At 41.8% G+C, this 19,077-nt stretch overlaps 1 protein-coding gene across 1 annotated transcript; it reads right to left on the reverse strand.

Annotated features, from left to right (window-relative positions):
• Positions 1-1,859: 1,859 nt before the first annotated feature.
• gngt1 (guanine nucleotide binding protein (G protein), gamma transducing activity polypeptide 1) lies at positions 1,860-4,946 on the reverse strand. Its single transcript, XM_080207966.1, has 3 exons — positions 4,820-4,946; positions 4,567-4,667; positions 1,860-2,450 (listed from the first exon to the last, which is right to left on the reverse strand). Exons 2-3 carry the CDS (start codon positions 4,645-4,647, stop codon positions 2,325-2,327), a joined length of 207 nt encoding a protein of 68 aa, XP_080064092.1. The 5' UTR covers positions 4,648-4,667; positions 4,820-4,946; the 3' UTR covers positions 1,860-2,324.
• Positions 4,947-19,077: the final 14,131 nt, after the last annotated feature.

Consider the following 19,077-nt stretch of genomic DNA (forward strand, 5'->3'; position numbering starts at 1 on the left):
CTGGTTTGAACACCATCTGCCATTCTTCTGCCCATTTCACTATCCTGTGTCATCCTGAAGCCTGAATCAATCCTCATCATAATTTACTATTTTGTCAAGTTTCATGTGACCTGCAAACTTCATAATGGTGCTTTCTACCACCAAGTTCAGGCTGTTCATACGAGTTGAAAAGAGCAATGGGCCAAAGATTGATCCTTGGGAAATATCATTGCAAGCCACATCCCAGTCTGAGAAACATCTATTCAGCATCACCCACTGCTTCCATAATCCAGTTTCATATCCATAGCCCAACTTTCCCCTTAATTCCATAGGCTTCCTTCTTTTTAAACAACTCTCCAATCTGGCCTCCTGAACGCCCACGTGAAAATCTATAGCACTACTTTCCCTGTTACCTCATCAAAGAATGTGAGCAAGTTAGCCAGTCACAATTTGTCTTTAACAAATACTCGCTGGTGCCCTTTGATTAACCTGACTTCCAAATGTAATTTTACCTGGTTCCTGATAATAGTTTTTAATAACCTCCACAACACCAATGTTAGGTTGACTGACCTGTAGTTTCCTGGTTTACTCTTGCCACCTTTTTTCAATAATAATATAAATTTAGCAAACCTACAGTCCTGACACTGCTCCTGCATTTAATGAGTTGGAGATGCTGGTGTTGAACTGGGGTGGTCACAGTAAATAGCCTCAAAACACCAGTAAAAGGCCAACAGGTTTATTTGAAATCACAAGCTTTCGGAGCGCTGCTCCCTCATCACTCACCTGATGAAGGAGCAGCACTCTGAAAGTTTGTGATTCCAAATAAATCTGTTAGGCTTTAACCTGCTGTTGTGAGACTTCTTACTGTGCCTGTATTCAATAAGGAAAGAAAAATTCTGATCAATTCACCTACTATTCCTACATTAGCTTCTACCAAATGCTAATTCCTGTTTACCTATAGTATCTATCCAATTGAAGTTGTCAGTCCTTCCATCTTGCACTTCCAGTTTTTAAATTCTTATCTTTAAATCCCACTGTTGCAATCTTTTTCAGTCCTATATTTCTGATTTGGTAACACTTGATTCCTCTGTCTGCAGCATTTTGTGGGTATCCCTTCTCTTTGTTTCACATCAGACCTTTCAGGTATCTGAGTTTTATTTTAATCTCAAATTCTTTCCTAGACCTCTGTTTCTCTACCTCTATCTCATCAATTAACAATCTTCTGACACCAGGTTTGTGGTCAGCCCTTCTTATCTCTCCCTTCCTAACTCAGCTTCCATCCTCTATACATTTCTATTTGAAGTGCCTTAGAACTATTCTTTTACATTAAAGGTGCCTTGTAAATGAAAGTAGTTGTAAAATGAAGCCCAGGTGTTTAAATTGCATTCTGAAAATCTGTATGTTCTCTTTGGAAACTGTACAATGGTAAAAAACCATCTTGAAAATGTTGTATACTTCCATAAACAAGCATTTACTCTCCATATCATCATCTGTATTAGTTTGGTAAGATTGTATCAAAACTGAAAGCCAGTAAAAGGTCAACTAAATTTTGTATTAAATTATCTAAATGTATTGTCAGTTTGATTCTGCAGCCCATTTATATACATAGAACATAGGACATTACAGCGCAGTACAGGCCCTCCGGCCCTCGAAGTTGCACCGACCTGTGAAACCAATCCAAAGCCCATCTAACCTACACTATTCTCATATCATTCATATATTTATCCAATGACCATTTAAATGTCCTTAATGTTGGCGAATCCACTCTTGTTGCAGGCAGGGCATTCCAAGCTCTTACTACTCTCTGAGTAAAGATTCATACATTCCTATTGTGATCTACTATTGGTGTTGACTTGCATAAATTGATGCATTCAAACAAGTTTTCAGGAATATAACTTGTAACAATTTTATTACTTTTGTGGATTATTAATGTAGTATTTGAAGTGGGAAATAATATAGTTTTATTGATAACTTTCTATACACACATTCAGGTTTTATACTTATCAGGATATGTACACTTCTCAACTTCAAAATAAGTTAATTGCACAGATTTTAATACTAATATATGGTTGCGAATGGGGTTAAACTCCACACTTTGGCAATTATATTTTTCCCAGATGATAACTCACCATACTTGGTAGAAATTGCCAAAATTTCTCTTTTTTTTGCACCAGGTACAGAAATGCTTTTTAAATTCACTGACAAAATTGAAGATGTCATGTCAACCAATTGATGATTCAATTTTTCCACCTTGAGGTTTAGCATCTATTGGTTTCATAGGACTAATGGCCACTAAGCTGTAGAAAATACCCGGATTCCATGAGGATATCTGAGTCCTGTCTGATTTATGAGATGACACAGCCGCCCTTCTCTTTGAAGGGATTCTTGTCCTCAGGAATTCCCTTTACCAAAGGATCTTCTGCAGACTGTGATTCAATAAAATCCTTCAGCTCCTCGGCACATTTGGAAACCTGAAACAATTCAATGTCAAATTATAATTGGCAAATGGAGTGATTGTAGAATTTAAACACAGTCACAATGGGGAGAAATGTCTCCTGTTATTGAGAATGTTGCTCACAGCCAGGCATGTAACATTGGCCTTGCTGGGTCTGTTGGAATAACGGTAGGAAGGATTATTACTTACGTGGCGAAAAACTGCAGCAGGCGACGGTGCAGAGGGACCTCGGGGTCCTTGTGCATGAGTCGCAAAAACCCAGCTTGCAGGTGCAGCAGGTGGTCAGGAAGGCGAATGGGATGCTGGCTTTCATAGCGAGGGGGATTGAATATAAAAGTAGGGAGGTCTTGCTGCGGCTGTATAGGGCATTGGTGAGGCCGCAGCTGGAGTACTGTGTGCAGTTTTGGGCGCCGTACTTACGCAAGGATATTTTGGCCTTGGAGGGAGGGCAGAGGAGGTTTACTAGGCTGATGCCGGAGTTGAGGGGGTTGAGCTATGAGGAGAGGCTGAATAAACTGGGCTTGTACTCGTTAGAGTTTAGAAGAATGAGGGGAGATCTCATTGAGACGTATAAGATGATGAATGGGATGGATAGGATAGAGGTGGAGAGACTCTTCCCGCTCAGAAAGGATAGTAGGACTAGGGGGCACAGCCTTAAGATAAAGGGGGGGCGGTTTAGAACGGAGTTGAGGAAGAACTTCTTCAACCAAAGGGTGGTGAATCTCTGGAATTCTCTGCCCGTTGAAGTGGTGGAGGCTACCTCGCTAAATATTTTTAAGACGCAGGTTGATGGGTTTTTGATAAGAGAGGGGATTAAGGGTTATGGGGAGAGGGCGGGAATGTGGAACTGAGCCACAACAGATCAGCCATGATCTTATTGAATGGTGGGGCAGGCTCGAAGGGCTAGATGGCCTACTCCTGCTCCTACTCCTATTTCTTATGTTCTTATGTTCTCCACAGTTTACATCTAAGGCTGGAAGCATACAACTGCCAACTGATGCACAATACATTTCGGATATATTCTATGTTTATTTTAAATTTCCAATATCCTATATTTACGTGTGCTGCAAATTAGGAGGAGCAATATGCTCTCTGATTGAACATGCAACTTTGTTTCTGGTGATTTGAGGCTTTACAAAGCTGTTTCTCATGAAAACGTCAGTACAACCAGAATAGTTTCAAGTCTTCAATATTCAATCACCTATGGCATTGATAACTTTTATAAAATATTCATTGTTAACATACTCAGTCCCATTGTTTCTTATTTCAGTACAATATCAAATAATCCAACAGATCCTGCTTTATCGCATATTACTGTAAATTTGTAGTAAATTTTATTTATTAGTGTCACAAGTAGGCTAACATTAACACTGCAGTGAAGTTACTGTGAAAATCCCCTAGCTGCCACACTCCAGTGCCTGTTTGGGTACACTGAGGGAGAATTTAGCATGGCCAATTCACCTAACCTGCACCTCTTTTGGACTGTAGGAGGAAACTGGAGTAGCCAGAGGAAACCCACGCAGACACAGGGAGAACGTGCAGGCTCCACACAGACAGTGAACCAAGCCGGGAATTGAACCCCTGGCGCTATGAGCCAGCAGTGCTAACCACTGTGCCACCTCGTCACCCAGTAATCTAGTGGATTGTGGATTTAATTGAAGGCATTTTGCATAGTATAATTATGGATTATTTCATGAGTCTGTTACATTTTAAGAGTAGCCTTAATTTCAATGAGGAACAGTCATATCACTTGTGTTCTGAGTAGTCATAGCGGAAGTGTAATTAGACGCAAGGTCTGAGGTATGTGTGATGCATAATGAACTCTGACAGCAATGGATAGTTCTGTCTTCGCGTTTGTTCCCAATATTTCATAGTGTTAATATCAGGCGAATTCCAAAGCATTTAAGGTATTAAGATGTGCTATAGATTTGATTTCCTTGAAATTTGAACGAATTCAACATATTTTTGACCTTTATTCAGTTTTCATTAATGCTGACAAGCAATTTGCTCCTTGTGATTCATTGTATGAAATGAAGTCTAAAACCAACTTGGCAACTGCAGACCCACAAAACAGCGACAGAAGAATGAAAGTTTCATATAGGTGTTTTGAAATTATAAACAAGGATTCCTACCAGCATCCTCTCCAACGGTAATTCTTTCTTAAGTTGCTCTACCTCCATTTTCAATCGGTCCTTATCTGTTAACTCATCCATCCCGGGCTGTTAACAGTTACCTTCAAAACAAACAAAACTTTCATTTATCATATTGTCAGCATAATCGCAATGTTTTAAAGCACTGGTGTTTTCAATTTAAAAAATACTCCTGATGCAATGCAAACGAATGAATAGTGCAATAAACGCCAAGTGTTGGAAACGATTAACCTACCTTCTCTCGGAGTGAATGCAACTCATAGACCGGCAAGACTCTCTGGCCACAGCTCACGTTAACTTTCCCAGTCCACCACCACTGCCACTGATCCCCGCAACCTTCTGGAAGGCCCTTTAAAGCAAAGTCCTTAATATCTTAATCTTCTAATGTGATTAAATCAAAAGCTTGAATAGATTTCATCACTAAACAGAAAGGGAGAAAACACTTGCCAAACATATTCTAAAATTGCACACGCAACTTCCAAAGGAAACAGTTTTTTTTAAAAAAAAGCATATCCTTCCTTTGGTTGGTCAGCCTTCCTGTAAACAGTCTTTTTGTTTATTTTAAAATTACATTTATTAATAAAGTGGATCATACTGACGTCAGTAGCAGTGAGCTGCAAAAGTCTGTTATCAGAGTATTTATCGCCTCTAATACATCTGCTGGAGTGGGTCATCTGCTCCACTTAGTCCCTTATTACAATAATTCTCATTGTTTTCTTATACACAGCACTGAAATATATCTTTAAAACATTCCCTGCAGCATCCATGCTCAAATTGAAAATACTTGTTCTTGCTTCGATAAACACAAAATGATCTAAAATAGGTTGAATTTACAAAAAAACAGAATCTGTTCTTCAGAAGACTCAGTCTCTTTTTCAATAGAAAATTAAAGATGCAGCGTTTTTCTGCAGCAACATCTTCTGATGGTGTGTTTACAGACTGTAACATTGGGTGGAAATTGGATTTGGTTGCACCGTTTTTGTAGGTGTAAAATGAAAACAAACAGGCCCAAGCTCAGATATTAGACTTCAATCAAACATTGTACTGGCCCTTTTTTATGTTTCCCTGGCAGCCATCTAAAAATAAGCATCAGGCACCCCTCCACATGCTAATACAGGGCTCTGCTTAAGACCCCCTTTCCACCAATAGTATAAAACCCACCACATCTCTACCTTCCTTCAGCTTTGAAGCAGTCATCTTCCACTCAAAACTTAAACTCTGTTTCTCGCTCCACAGATACTGCCAGACCTGCTGGGTATTTCCAGCGTTTTCTATTTATATTACCATCAGGAGACAGCTGGAGGAGGACATCCTGGATATTGATGATTGATGAGGTTGATGGCTCTGTGTATCTTACCTTCTGCAAAAGTCACAATATAAGACAAAGTGCAGTTTAATTAAACGGCTTTTCATCAATCCATGCTTACCCTTATTATTAAATGTCCATTTTTCCATCACAGAACCATAAGCTCTATAAGATATTCAATGAGCAGAGGAAGAGCAACGGGACTGAAGAGAAAACATTAGTCAATTTGGCTCTTGCAGGCACCAGGTTAGGTTTGGCACCCATTTTACCTTAGAGTGTAGATAGACAGATTTTAAAAATACTCCTTCACAGGCTGTGGGCATTGCTGACAAGGCTAGCACTTGTTGCCCATCCTTAGATGTGGTTGAGAAGGTTGTAGTGATCTGTCTTCTTACCTACTGCAGTCCATGTAATATAAGTACACCCAGGATTTTCACTTAGTAACAGTGAAGCGACAGTGATATAGTTCAAAGTCAGAATGGTGTGTGGCTTCCAGGGGAACTTGCAGGTGGTGGTGTTCCTATGATATAGGGTTTGGAAAATGCTGTCATTGGAGCCCAGGTGAGTTGCAGGGCATCTTGTAGATGCTACACACTGTGCATCATGGTGGAGGAAGTGAATGTATGTGGTTGTGGATAGGGTGTCAATCAAGTGGACTGCTTTGTCCAGGATGGTGTTAAAACTCTTAAGTGTTGTTGGAGCTGCATTCATCCTGGCAACTGGAGAGTATTCCATCGCACTTCTGACTTGTGCCTTATATATGGTAACATGTTTGGGAAGTCAGAGTTACTTGTTGTAGAATTTCCAGCCTCTGAACTAAACTTGTAGCCACAGTATTTATATGACTGGTCCAGTTCACTTTCTGGTCAATGGTAGCTCCCAGGATGTTGATTGCCAATGATGGTAATTCCATTAAATGTCAAGGGAAAATAGTCAGATTATCCCTTGTTGGGGATGGCCTTTGTATTTTATTTCTGTGGCTCGAATGTTACCTGTCACTGATCAGCCCAAACCTGAATGTTGTCCAGGTGTTGTTGCTCATGGATACAGCACCAAACATTAATGTACTAGAATAGAATGGCTCAGGAGACAACTCATGAGTTGAATTTCTCACATTCTACCTCTGCTGCAGAGGAGATGTATGAACTTGGATGATCCTGAGAATTGAAGATATCTATAACCCAGGAATCTCTAAGTGCACTGAATCTCCTAAGCCTTGGGTGGAATACAAGGGCTGATGAGTGAATGGGCTTGTGTAAGTTAAGATAAAAAACAACAGAGACCAGGACCAGTTCAAGTTTCTGCATGGGCATAAATGGAATGGGGCCAGGACAGTATTGGAATACTTGAGTCTGGAGGTGATAAAAACAGAAATCAGGATTTGAGCAGCATATAAACTGAGGGAAAATCAAGCAGTCTTTGTTAAATATCAGAAGCTGAACTGAGGGTTACTAAGGTTGGTTCAGCCTAAGATGGTGGCCAGAGATGGGGATAGCATCATTGACAAGAGAACAGAGATTGTGACTGGCGAAGAGATGGCTTCTGTGAGCTCAATATTTAATTAGAATATCACTTTCACAGGATTTTAACTGTAGGCACAGAGAGGTTTAAGATTTCTGTAAAGTTTTCCTGATCATATTTTCAGAAGTGGGAATTAAAGTCATTTTCAGCATAAGCATATTGATGTACGGCAACAGTTATTACAATCCGTTACACACGCTTTAAGACCAAATATGATCCTAATATTATCCTAATCCTGAATAACTGCTTCAAGTTTTATTCATTAAATTTATGTGCACTTGTCTTTTATGTTTGAGATACAGTACTAAGCACCTCCCTTACAATATACACCTCAATAGAGTGTCAACACAACTTTAACTTTCAAATTCTTGTTTCCATACCAATTGATGGGGAATCCTGTGGGTTGCTGGAAGTAGATTTGTTTTAATTTCCCACTTATTGCAGAATTGTTTGAGGTGGTGGTCACACAGACACTTTTCTATCATATAATTCTTCACCTACCCTTTACTAACATATATAAACCTATTGTATTTTAGCTGATATGTCTTCATTTGTATTTTTAGAAATCATTGCTGATTAATTATTTTTGCAAAATAATTTATGAGAGAATGATGGGGCTTGACTGCCTATCATGCACTGACCATTGTTTCAATACAAAGTCTCTGTGCAGAACAGTCAACAGCACTGGGAAATCAAACTATCAGCATAGATATTTCTCTTAAACAGCAAAATTATTGATTTGGAAAGACAATGTGCATCCTACTTATCCCGTTTATTAGCAACAACCCCAGAAAACTAGTAAAAGGGAGAAAACGCATTCAAAATGGTAACACCATTAGCCGAGAACCTAAGGACATTCAAAATGGGAACAGGAGTAGGTCATATAGCGGGCAAGCCTGCTCTGCCATTCAATGAGATCTTACTCCGATAATCCTTTTCACTCAGATTATCCAACCCCCTTTGTAATAAAGGCTAATGTATAATTTGCATTCATAGTTGTTGCTGTTCCTGGTAATTGCTGGTAATTTTCTGTGTATAATGTAAAATGAAAGTAATATTTAATAGATCCCTACCATTCAAAAATATTCTTTTTTTAATACTTCTGACCAAAGTGAAAAGTCTAACAATCCTGCAAAGAAAACACACTGGATCATGGGCACACAGCCTTGGATTCACCCACCAAGTCATGGCCTCAGCGCGTCTTCACTCTGAACACCATATTTTAACAATACCTGCACACACCTACCTCAGTTCAGGCAGCCACAGGACCACTGCATAACATGGAGTTGGCCCCCAAAGCCAAAAAGATAGCAGCTCCCAAGTTTAGTCATGTCTCACTTGAGAGCCTTTGGGATGCAATGTAAGCCCATCGTGATATTCCTTGAACCTGCCCCCTGCTCCGGCTGCAAGGGATCCAGCAACCTCACAAATCCATTTAGCAAGCAATGGCTGCAGTGGTCAGAGCTAATGTGGCACAAACAATGTTAGACACCTAGTGCAGAAAAATGATAAATTATTTTATGCATTGCACCAGGGTCTTACCACTCTCAAAGCAGACAACTACAGGCCCATCACACATTCATAGGGATTGCCCTCTCTGCCAACTCAATGGACATCACCTCCGCTCTCTCACACACACCCTTGCATCACCTCGTCTCCTCTGGAGATTACATCCTCATCCTGTCCATGTCTCCACTCAACACACACATACATGTGCACGCACACTCACATAAACATACACTTGGCATCCTTCTCATTTGTTTTACTCATGCTCTCTCCATCTGTCTTTATGCCGGACAAGTGCGCACACAATTAAAAGGTGTTGTCCCAGACTGGGAATGGACAAACATGCAAAGCTCTTAGCCAGCTAAGCCCCACTTGAGCCAAGAGGACACCTTGGTTGAGGAGTTAAAAATAAGTAGCCTTGAAGACAAATCACAGATCTCAACCCACCCTCCACCAGTGAAATGGCCAACAAACCACACAATTCAAGGACAATTAGGAATGGGCAATGAATCCTGGCATGGTCAGGGGACATTATACTCAATGAAAGGGCACAGTTCAAAAAATGTTACTGCCCAAGCGCATTATGGGTGGAATTTTATGGCCCTATCACAGCCTTTTGGCTTAAAGGGACATTGCTTTGAGGACTAGTGGAATAGTCATCGCTGAAGATGAGAGGAAGGGCCAGGAATGGAGTGACTGTAGAGCCCACTTGTAAGGTTATTCTGCTCTTGGTAATGTGTGTACCAAGGGGATGGTGGCATATGCAGCAATTTTAAGAGCTGTTGTGGAACAGTTCATTTATTATAAACATTATTCAACATTAAATAGAATTGTTTTAATACATTACGTATAGTAGTCATCCATTCCTCTTGCATCTGGCTCTGAACCTAAGTGAGATTTTGAAAGGGACCCTCACGCCCGATTCCTGACAACCAGACCTACCTATAAATAAAGTATGAGCCTGGTGAAGGACTGCCTATGCACTGACTCCAATCCCAGTCCACATGAAGTCTCACTTGCAGACATTCTTGTAATGTGGACATGGGTGACCTGTTCGCCTAATGCCAATATCAAGCTTGCTCTAGATCATGTCTTTTGGAATGTGGCTGTTACCCTTCCGGCTCCAATGATCCAGCTGATCAAATCGCCACTGACTCTTGAGGGCAAAGATACTGGGTTGCTAGCATGCTTTTATATTCAGAACTCTGCCCTATCAGAAGATGTCCATTTATCTTTGAGGCAGTGGAAGTGGAATCTGTTCTGATCCTTTTCTTGGCTTGGATATGTTGTTCATGCTTGGGTCCTGTAAAGGAGGATGGTGAGAACACATGTCTGGTTCACATGGAGGTTTATATTTTCAGTTTGTTTGCTGTTGGTTAACATTTGACGTCTCAACTTTGACATGACAGCTGTGGCCTTGGCAACCTGGTGTCAATTTTGGCACAGAGGGGCAGGTTGCTGGAATTGTTGATCTAAAATTTGTAAAGCTGTTGAAATTGTGCAATCTTGGAATGAAGAATGATGCCTCGGATTCAAGACAGGCAGCATATTTTCTACAGCAGTTTAAAGAGTCTGTCTCTACTGATGAGACCAAAGGTCTTGCCAAGTTTCATCATGGGCAGGTAGAGTATTGCTCTGTTTATGACATTTCTCCTGTAACTGCTGAAGTGAGAAAATCATGTCAATTATTGACAGCTCTGAAGCTGCGCTGAGTTTCAGAGTAGATGTGTGATGCCAGGGTCTGCAATCTGCTCAGAGCAATGACTGCAAAGACCCTCCCACAATATTGAACAAGGAGATGCCTCAGTAATTGCTGCAATCATTGTGACTTTCCTTGTTTTTGTGGGTGTTGAATGCCTTGAGGCACAAATCTTTCCTTCTGACAGAGACACAAAAGTTCATGGAGATGCTGCAGCAGTGCCGGTTTTCCACTTGTGATGTTTACATACAAACATATGAATTAGGAACAACAGTAAGCCATTCAGTCCCTTGAACTTGCTCTGCTATTCATGGCTGATCTGATACTAATTTCAACCCCACATTCTTTTTAGATGCTTTACGTAGTCCTTTATTATTAATAACATGACCCAAATACTGGACTGACGTCTGGAAAAAGTCACATTTTCCTACATGAAATACAGACCATGTTCTTGAAGACATGCCGATGTTGTTTCAAAATTATCCAAGTGTTCTTGTTCACTAGACACTCTAATCAGAATATTATTCGGGTAACGTTGTGTACCAGGGAGCCCGCTTAAAACCTGATCCATCTACTTTTGGAATATGGCTGGTGCAGATGCTATTCCAAAAGGCAATCTTTTTTAACAAAAAAGACATTCATGAGTAACGATGGTAAGCAGTGGTTGAGATTCAGTGGATATTTTATCTGTAAGTATGCGTGTGAAAGATCAACTTTTCCGAATTTATGTCCACCTGATAACACATCAAGGAAACGGATAATAAATACAAAACACTGGATTTATCACAGAGAATCCCTACAGTGCAGAAGGAGGCCATTCGGCCCATTAAATCTGCACTGAATACAATCCCACCCAGGCCCTATTCCCGCAACCCCTCATATTTGCCCTGCCAATCCCTCTGACACGAGAGCTAATTTAGAATGGCCAGTAAACCTAACCCACACATCCTGTGAGAGGAAACTGGAGCACCCGGAGGAAATCCATGCAGACAAGGGGGAAAATGTGCAAACTCCACACAGACAGTGACTCAAGTTGGGGATTGAATCCGGGTCCCTGGTTCTGTGAGGCAGCAGTGCTAACCACTGTGTCACCGTGCCACTGTCCGCTTTGCATGATTACCAAGATGCATTCATTTGCATCTTTCAGGTGGGTGAATCCCACTTGACAGATGCTACCAGTACCATTGGGAAACACTCTGGTTTTCCTGCTGTAGTGGTTACTTAGTTCCAATTTGGGTGATTCCCCTCTGGGGCCCCCTAACTACCTAATGCCTGAACTCGCTAAGCTGACATCACTGTCCGAAATAGCTCCCAACTATACCTGCTGATGCCCTCCTGAAATGACCTGAGCCAACATCCCAGCTGTTGCTAGCCTCTTACCCACCGTACGCCCTCATCTCCCATATTTATGTTCCCACTTAGCTCACAGACCCTATCCCTTGCATGTTCAGCTTCTCTCTTTAGCTTTTCAAAGAAAGTATGGGTAAACTAAGGGTAAATATGTGGAGTTACGGGAATAGAGCCTGGGTGGGATTGTGGTCAGTGCAGACTCAATGGGCTGAATGACCTCCTTCTGTACTATAGGGATTCTATAATCTATGATTCTTTACTTAAGGATTATGGCAGCTGGTGCCATGAAAAGGGATGTGGCTTGTCATTCCTCAATGATCCAGCAGTTCCATTCCAGGTATTTCTGGAGATGCTGGGATGGGAAGACACAGAAAGGAATGCCACAATCTGTTGTAGTATAGAAAAGGAGCAGCAGAGTGGCATTTCAATGGTGATTGTCACTCTTTAGAAGTTAAAGTTTATTTATTATTGTCACAAGTAGGCTTAAATTAACACTGCAGTGAAGTTACTGCAAAAATCCCCTAGTCGTCACACTCCGGCACCTGTTTGGGTATGCTGAGGGCAAATTTAGCACGGCCAATACACCTAACCAGCACGTTTTTCGGACTGTGGGAGGAAACTGGAGCACCTATGGGAAACCCATGCAGACACAGGGAGAATGTGTAAACTCCACACAGATAGTGCCCAAAGCCAGGACCGAACCCAGATCCCTGGTGTTGTGAGGTAATAGTGTTAACCAATGTGCTACCGTACTGCTCCCTGAAGTCTGAGAACTAAGGAACGTGGAACAAAGATCATTAAGCACATTGTAATTTATTTCTCCTCTCATTAAAATGTAGTATTCAACATTTCTTGTATAAATCAATTGCTTCTTTCACCAAAATCCTGTATCCTGAACTTGCCAAAATTATTTATCTCCACTGCGTCCTTGGAAACCTGTTCCACACTCTCACCACTTTCTGTGTAAAATAATTGAATGTAACTTTGATATTTTGTGGAATTAGAGTGACTTCTCCTTGTTAGAGTGATATTGTTTATATCAAGAAATCGTGTTACAGCTCAGCTCATCATCACATTTTACAGGGAAACTCAATTAAATTCCAACCACAAAGTCTTACCTCCAGTGAAAACATTCCCAGATTTCATAGTCGCCATGAAATGTATTTCCAGGGATAGGAGAGTCATGTCCATGAATATGTTCCAGCATGCATTTAGATCATGGCACATCTGATCTGTGTTTCTCCATTTACTCATCTTTGTTCTATATTTCTTGATACCCTCACTAAATGTAAATCTATTCATTTCAGCCTTGAACATTTTACTTGACATGGTATCGAAAAACTCTGGAGGACATTGTTCCATTTTTTCACAAGGTATTTCCTAATTTCACTTCTAAAAGATTTTGCTCCAACATTAAATACAGATAATCTTTGACAATATTATTCAGTGCTTAATATGTTATGATCCATCTTGACTTCCTCCAGAGGCCTTCAGCATCACAGATGTCAGTCTTTACCCAATTTGCTTCTCTCCACATGATATCAGGAAATGACTGAAGGCATTGGATAATGAAAAGACTGTGGATCCTGACAATATTCCTGCAATAGTACTGAAGACCTGCTGCACCCATAGCCAAACTGTTCCAGTACAGTTACAACACTGGCACCTACCTGGTAATAAGACCATCAGAAATAGCAACAGGAGTCGGCCATTCAGCCCCTCAAGCCTGCTCCACCATTCAATAGAATCATGACTGATCCAACTTTCTTCATGTCCACTTCCTGCCCTTCCCCCATAATCTTTGAGTCCCTGATCAAAAATCTATCTCTCTCAGCCTTAAATATACACAAGGAATCTGCCCCCACAGCTCTCTGTGGAAAGGAATTCCAAAAACTGCCAACCCTCTGAAAAAAGAAACTCTCATTTCAGTCTTAAATTGTCATCCTTTTATTCTGAGACTATGCCCTCTGGTCCTAGAGTTTCCTATGAGGGGAAACACCCTTTCAGCATTTACCCTGTCAAATCCCTTAAGAATCCTGAAGAGATCATCTCTCATCCATAGAATCATAGAATCACTACAGTGTAGAAGAAGGCCATTCGACCCATTGAGTCTGCACTGACTCCAGTAGAACATCTTACCTAGGTCCTATCCATGTAACACCACATATTTACCCTGTTAATCCCCTGAAACTACTTATCTTTGGACACTAAGGAGATATTTAGCATGGCCAATCCACCTGACCTGGTCTATGGGAGGAAACCGAAGCACCTGGAGGAAACCCATGCAGACACGGGGAACGTGCAAACTTCACACTGGCAGTCATCCAAGGCTGAAATCGAATCAGGGCCCCTGGTGCTGTGAGGTAGCTGTGTTGGCAGCTAGAGTTGAATCAGAGTCCCCGACTGTGAGGAGTGCTTTTGGAGTTAGGTGAAAACAGGGAGTTCAATTAGTAAGTTATAAGGAGGTAAGTAGTCATTAAACTTGCTTTCAGGGTGAACTAAATTAGTTCTTATTTGGGAAGTTAAAAGCTGCACTTTAGTGCATTCCTGCAACAGCAATCAGCTGAGTCAGCTCTCAATTGAACTTGGGTTGTTGTTTGTGCAGCTAGTTAAAGCCAGTTCTGGGACTTTGTAAGTTGTGTCTGTTAAAACAGAGATCTCAAAGTGCTGCCCTGACTGCACAGTGAGTGCTGCCTGACTGAGAGGAGTGCTTTTGGAGTTGGATGAAAACAGGGAGTTAGGTGAAGCAGGCAGCCGAGGGAGAGTGCTGATTGATCAGTAAGCACTACTCTTGATTCTTTGAAACTGACAGTAAATTCGGACTAGAAAAAGCTTAAAAGTGATATGACAGCAGGGCTATGATTTTATTGGCTAACAGGGAGCTGTGCTAAATTTTAAAACCCCTTTAAATTACTGGTTAGAAATTGCATTGAGACTGAGATAATAAGGAGATAATTAAAAAAAATTAAAAAATTAAAACCCAGATTAAAAATCAATTAAATAAAAGAAGGTCAGATGGTGTGTTGTTCATGCATGATGTGGGAGCTGGTGAACCCCATTGTGGTTCCTAGTGACCATGTCTGTAGTAAGTATTGGTTGCTTGAGGAACGCCGGCTCAGAGTGAATGAGCTGGATTCTGAACTTCAGACACTACAACATATTAGGGAGGGGGAGAGATACCTGGATAGAAAAAGCGTATGATAAAGCCATATTACGATAATCATGGGGGACTTCAATATGCAGGTGGACTGGGAAAATCAGATGGGTAGTGGATCCCAAGAAAAGGAATTTGTGGAATGTCTAAGAGATTTTTTTTTGGAGCAGTTTGTGACAGAGCCTAGTCGGGAGCAGGCAATTAGAGATTTGGTGATGTGTAACGAGGCAGACTTGATTAGGGAACTTAACATGAAGGAACTCTTAGGGAGCAATGACCACAACATGATAGAATATACCTTGCAGTTTGAGAGGGAGAAGCTGGAATCAGATGTAATGGTATTACAATTAAATAAAGGTAACTACAAAGGCATGAGGTGGAGCTAGCCAGAGTTGATTGGAAAGGGAGCCCAGCAGGGGAGACTGTGGAACAGCAATGGCAGGAGTTTTTGAGAGTTATTTGGGAGGCACAACAGAAATTCACCCAAAGGAGAAGAAAACATGCTAAGGAGAGAACGGGGTATCCATGGCTGACAAGAGAAGTCAAAGACTGCGTAAAAGCAAAAGAGAAAGCATACAAAGTGGCAAGGATTAATGGGAAGCCAGAAGATTGGGAAGCCTTTAAAAGTGAGCAGAGGACAACTAAAAATGCAATAAGGAGGGGGTGGTGGGGGAGAAGATGAAATATGAGTGTGAGCTAGCTAGTAATATAAAAGAAAATAGGAGGAGTTTTTTTCAATATATAAAAGGTAAGAGAGAGCCAAAAATAGCCATTGGACCACTGGAAAATGAGGCTAGAGAAATAATAATAGGAAACAAAGCAATGGCAGAGGAATTGAATAGCTACTTTGCATCAGTCTTCATGGTAGAAGACAGCAATGGGGTGCCAGAGCTCCAGGAGAATCAGGGGGCAAAGGTGAATGTAGTGGCCATCACTAAGGAGAAGGTTCTGGGGAAACAGAAAGGTTTGAAGATGGATAAATCACCTGGACCAGATGGACTACAGCCTAGGGTTCTAAAAGAGGTAGCTGAGGAAATTGTGGAGGCATTGCTGCTGATCCTTCAGGAATTACTGGAGGGAGGGAAGGTACCAGAGAGCACTGGAAAGTAGCTAATGTAACACTGTTGCTTAAGAAGGGAGGGAGGAAGCAGACAGGAAATTATAGACCGGTTAGCCTGACATCAGTCATTGGCAAGATTTTGGAGTCCATTATTAAAGATGAGATCGCAGAGCACTTGAAAGTTCATGATAAAGTAGGATTGTGCCAGCCGTCTTTGTCAAGGGGAAGTCATGTCTAACAAATCTGTTAGAGTTCTTTGAGGCAGTAACTAGGAAGTTAGATAAAGGAGAACCAGTGGACATGATTTATTTGGAATTCTAGAAAGCCTTTGACAAGGTGCCACATAGGTGACTTTTAAATAAGTTAAATGCCTATGGTGTTAAAGGTAAGATCCTGGCATGGATAGAGGATTGGCTGACTGGAAGAAGGCAAAGAGTGGTGATAATGGGGTCTTTTCAGGATGGCAACTGGTGACTAGTGATGTGCGTCAGGGGTCAATGCTGGGACCAGAACTTTTCACAATATACATTAATGGTTTGATAGAAGGAAATAAGGCACTGCTGCTAAGGTTGCAGATGATACAAAGATATGTAGAGGAACAGGTAGTATTGAGGAAGCAGGAGGGCTGCAGAAGGACTTGGACAAGTTAGGAGACTGGGCAAAGAAGTGGCAGATGGAATACAATGTGGAAAAGTGTGAGGTTATGCACTTTGGAAGAAGGAATGGAGGCATCGACTATTTTCTAAATGGGAAAATGCTTAGGAAATCAGAACACAAAGGGACTTGGGGGTCATTGTTCAAGATTCTCTTAACGTTAACGTGCAAGTTCAGTCGGTACTTAGGAAAGCAAATGCAGTGTTAGCATTCATGTCAAGAGGGCTAGAATACAAGAGCAGGAATGTACTTCTGAGACTGTATAAGGCTCTGGTCAGACCCCATTTGGTGTATTGTGAGCAGTTTTGGGCCCCAAATATAAGAACATATGAAATAGGAGCAGGAGTAGGCCATCTAGCCCTTCGAGCCTGCCCCACCATTCAATAAGATCATGGCTGATCTGAAGTGGCTCAGTTCCACTTTACTGCTTTCTCCCCATAACCCTTAATCCCCTTGCCTACCAAAAACCTATCCACCCGTGTCTTAAATATATTTAGCGAGGCAGCCCCCACCACTTCAACGGGCAGAGAATTCCAGAGATTCGCCCCCCATTGAGTGAAGAAGTTCCTCCTCAACTCCGTTCTAAACTGCTCCCCCCTTATCTTGAGGCTGTGCCCTCTAGTCCTGCTATCCTTTCTAAGCGGGAAGAATCTCTCTACCTCTACCCTATCCATCCCCTTCATTACCTTTTATGTCTCTATAAGATCCCCCCTCATCCTTCTAAACTCCAACAAGTACAGACCCAGTCTATTTAGTCTCTCTTCATAGTCCAACCCCCTCATCTCCGGTATTGGCCTAGTGAACCTCCTCTGCACTCCCTCCAAGGCCAAAATATCCTTGTGTAAGTGCAGCGACCAAAACTGCACACAGTACTCCAGCTGCGGCCTCACCAGTGCCCTGTACAGTTGCAACAAGACCTCCCTGCTTTTATATTCTATCCCCCTCGCTATAAAGGCCAGCATCCCATTGCCTTCTTGAACACCTGCTGCACCTGCAGACTGGGTTTTTGCGACTCATGCACAAGGACCCCCAGGTCCCTCTGCACCGTAGCAAGCTGCAGCTTTTCGCCCTTTAAATAGTAATCCCTCCTATTATTATTCACGCCAAAGTGGATAACCTCACACTTGCTAACATTGTACTCCATCTGCCAGGTCCTCACCCACTCGCTCAGCCTATCCAGATCCCTCTGCAGACTTTCCACACCCTCCGCACAATTTGCTTTTCCACTCATCTTTGTGTCATCAGCAAATTTCGACACCCTACACTCAGCCCCCTCCTCCAGATCATCTATATAAATGGTAAATAGCTGAGGCCCCAGCACCGATCCCTGCGGCACTCCACTAGCTACCAACTGCCAATCAGAATAGCATCCATTGATACCAACTCTTTGCCTCCTATTAGACAACCAATCCTCTATCCATGCTAACACCTTACCCCCAACTCCATGCCCCCTAACCTTCTGAAGCAACCTTTTGTGCGGCACCTTATCAAACACCTTTTGAAAATTGAGAAACACCACATCCACCCGTTCCCCTCTGTCTACCGCACTAGTCACATCCTCATAGAATTCCGATATAGGGAAGGATGTGTTAGCCTTGGAGAGGGTCTAGAGGAGATTCAGAAGAATGGTCCTGGAATGAAGAGCTTGTCATATAAGGAATGGTTGAACACTGTGGGTCTGTACTTGTTGAAGTTTAGAAGGATGACGCAGGGGAGGATCTTATTGAAACTTACAGAATACTGAAAGGCCTGGACAGAATGGATGTGGAGAGGATGTTTTGACTAGTAGGAGAAACTAAAACCAAAGAGCACAACCTCAGGCTAAAGGGATGATCCTTTCAAACATAGATGAGGAGGAATTTCTTCAGTCAGAGAACAGTGAATCTGTGGACCTCTTTGCCGCAGAAGCTGTGGAGGCCAACTCATTAAGTGTCTTTAAGACAGAGATAGATAGCTTCTTGATTAATAAGGGGATCAGCGGTCATGGGGAAAAGGCAGGTGAATGGGGATGAGAAAAATATCAGCCATGATTGAATGATGGAGCACTCAATGGGCTGAATGGCCTAATTCTGCTCCTATGCCTTATGGCTTTATGGTCTTATGTTATCCACTGTGCCACAATGCCACCCATTATTGTTCTAAATTCCAATGAATAGAGCCCCAACCTTGTTAATCTTTCATCATAAGACATTCCCTCCATATCAGGTATCATCCTAGTGAACTTTCTCGGAACTACTTCCAAG

The sequence above is a fragment of the Carcharhinus amblyrhynchos genome, chromosome 2 (genome assembly GCF_965287045.1).
Source record: "Carcharhinus amblyrhynchos chromosome 2, sCarAmb.v2.hapA, whole genome shotgun sequence".
In the NCBI taxonomy this organism is placed as follows: Eukaryota; Metazoa; Chordata; class Chondrichthyes; order Carcharhiniformes; family Carcharhinidae; genus Carcharhinus; species Carcharhinus amblyrhynchos.

Bases quoted from the DNA above. Each gene is read 5' to 3' on its own strand.
- gngt1 (XM_080207966.1), bottom strand. From the start codon at position 4,647: ATGGATGAGTTAACAGATAAGGACCGATTGAAAATGGAGGTAGAGCAA. The intron at 2,451-4,566 runs GTAGGAATCCTT...GAATTGTTTCAG, and splicing joins TACCGTTGGAGAGGATGCTG to GTTTCCAAATGTGCCGAGGA.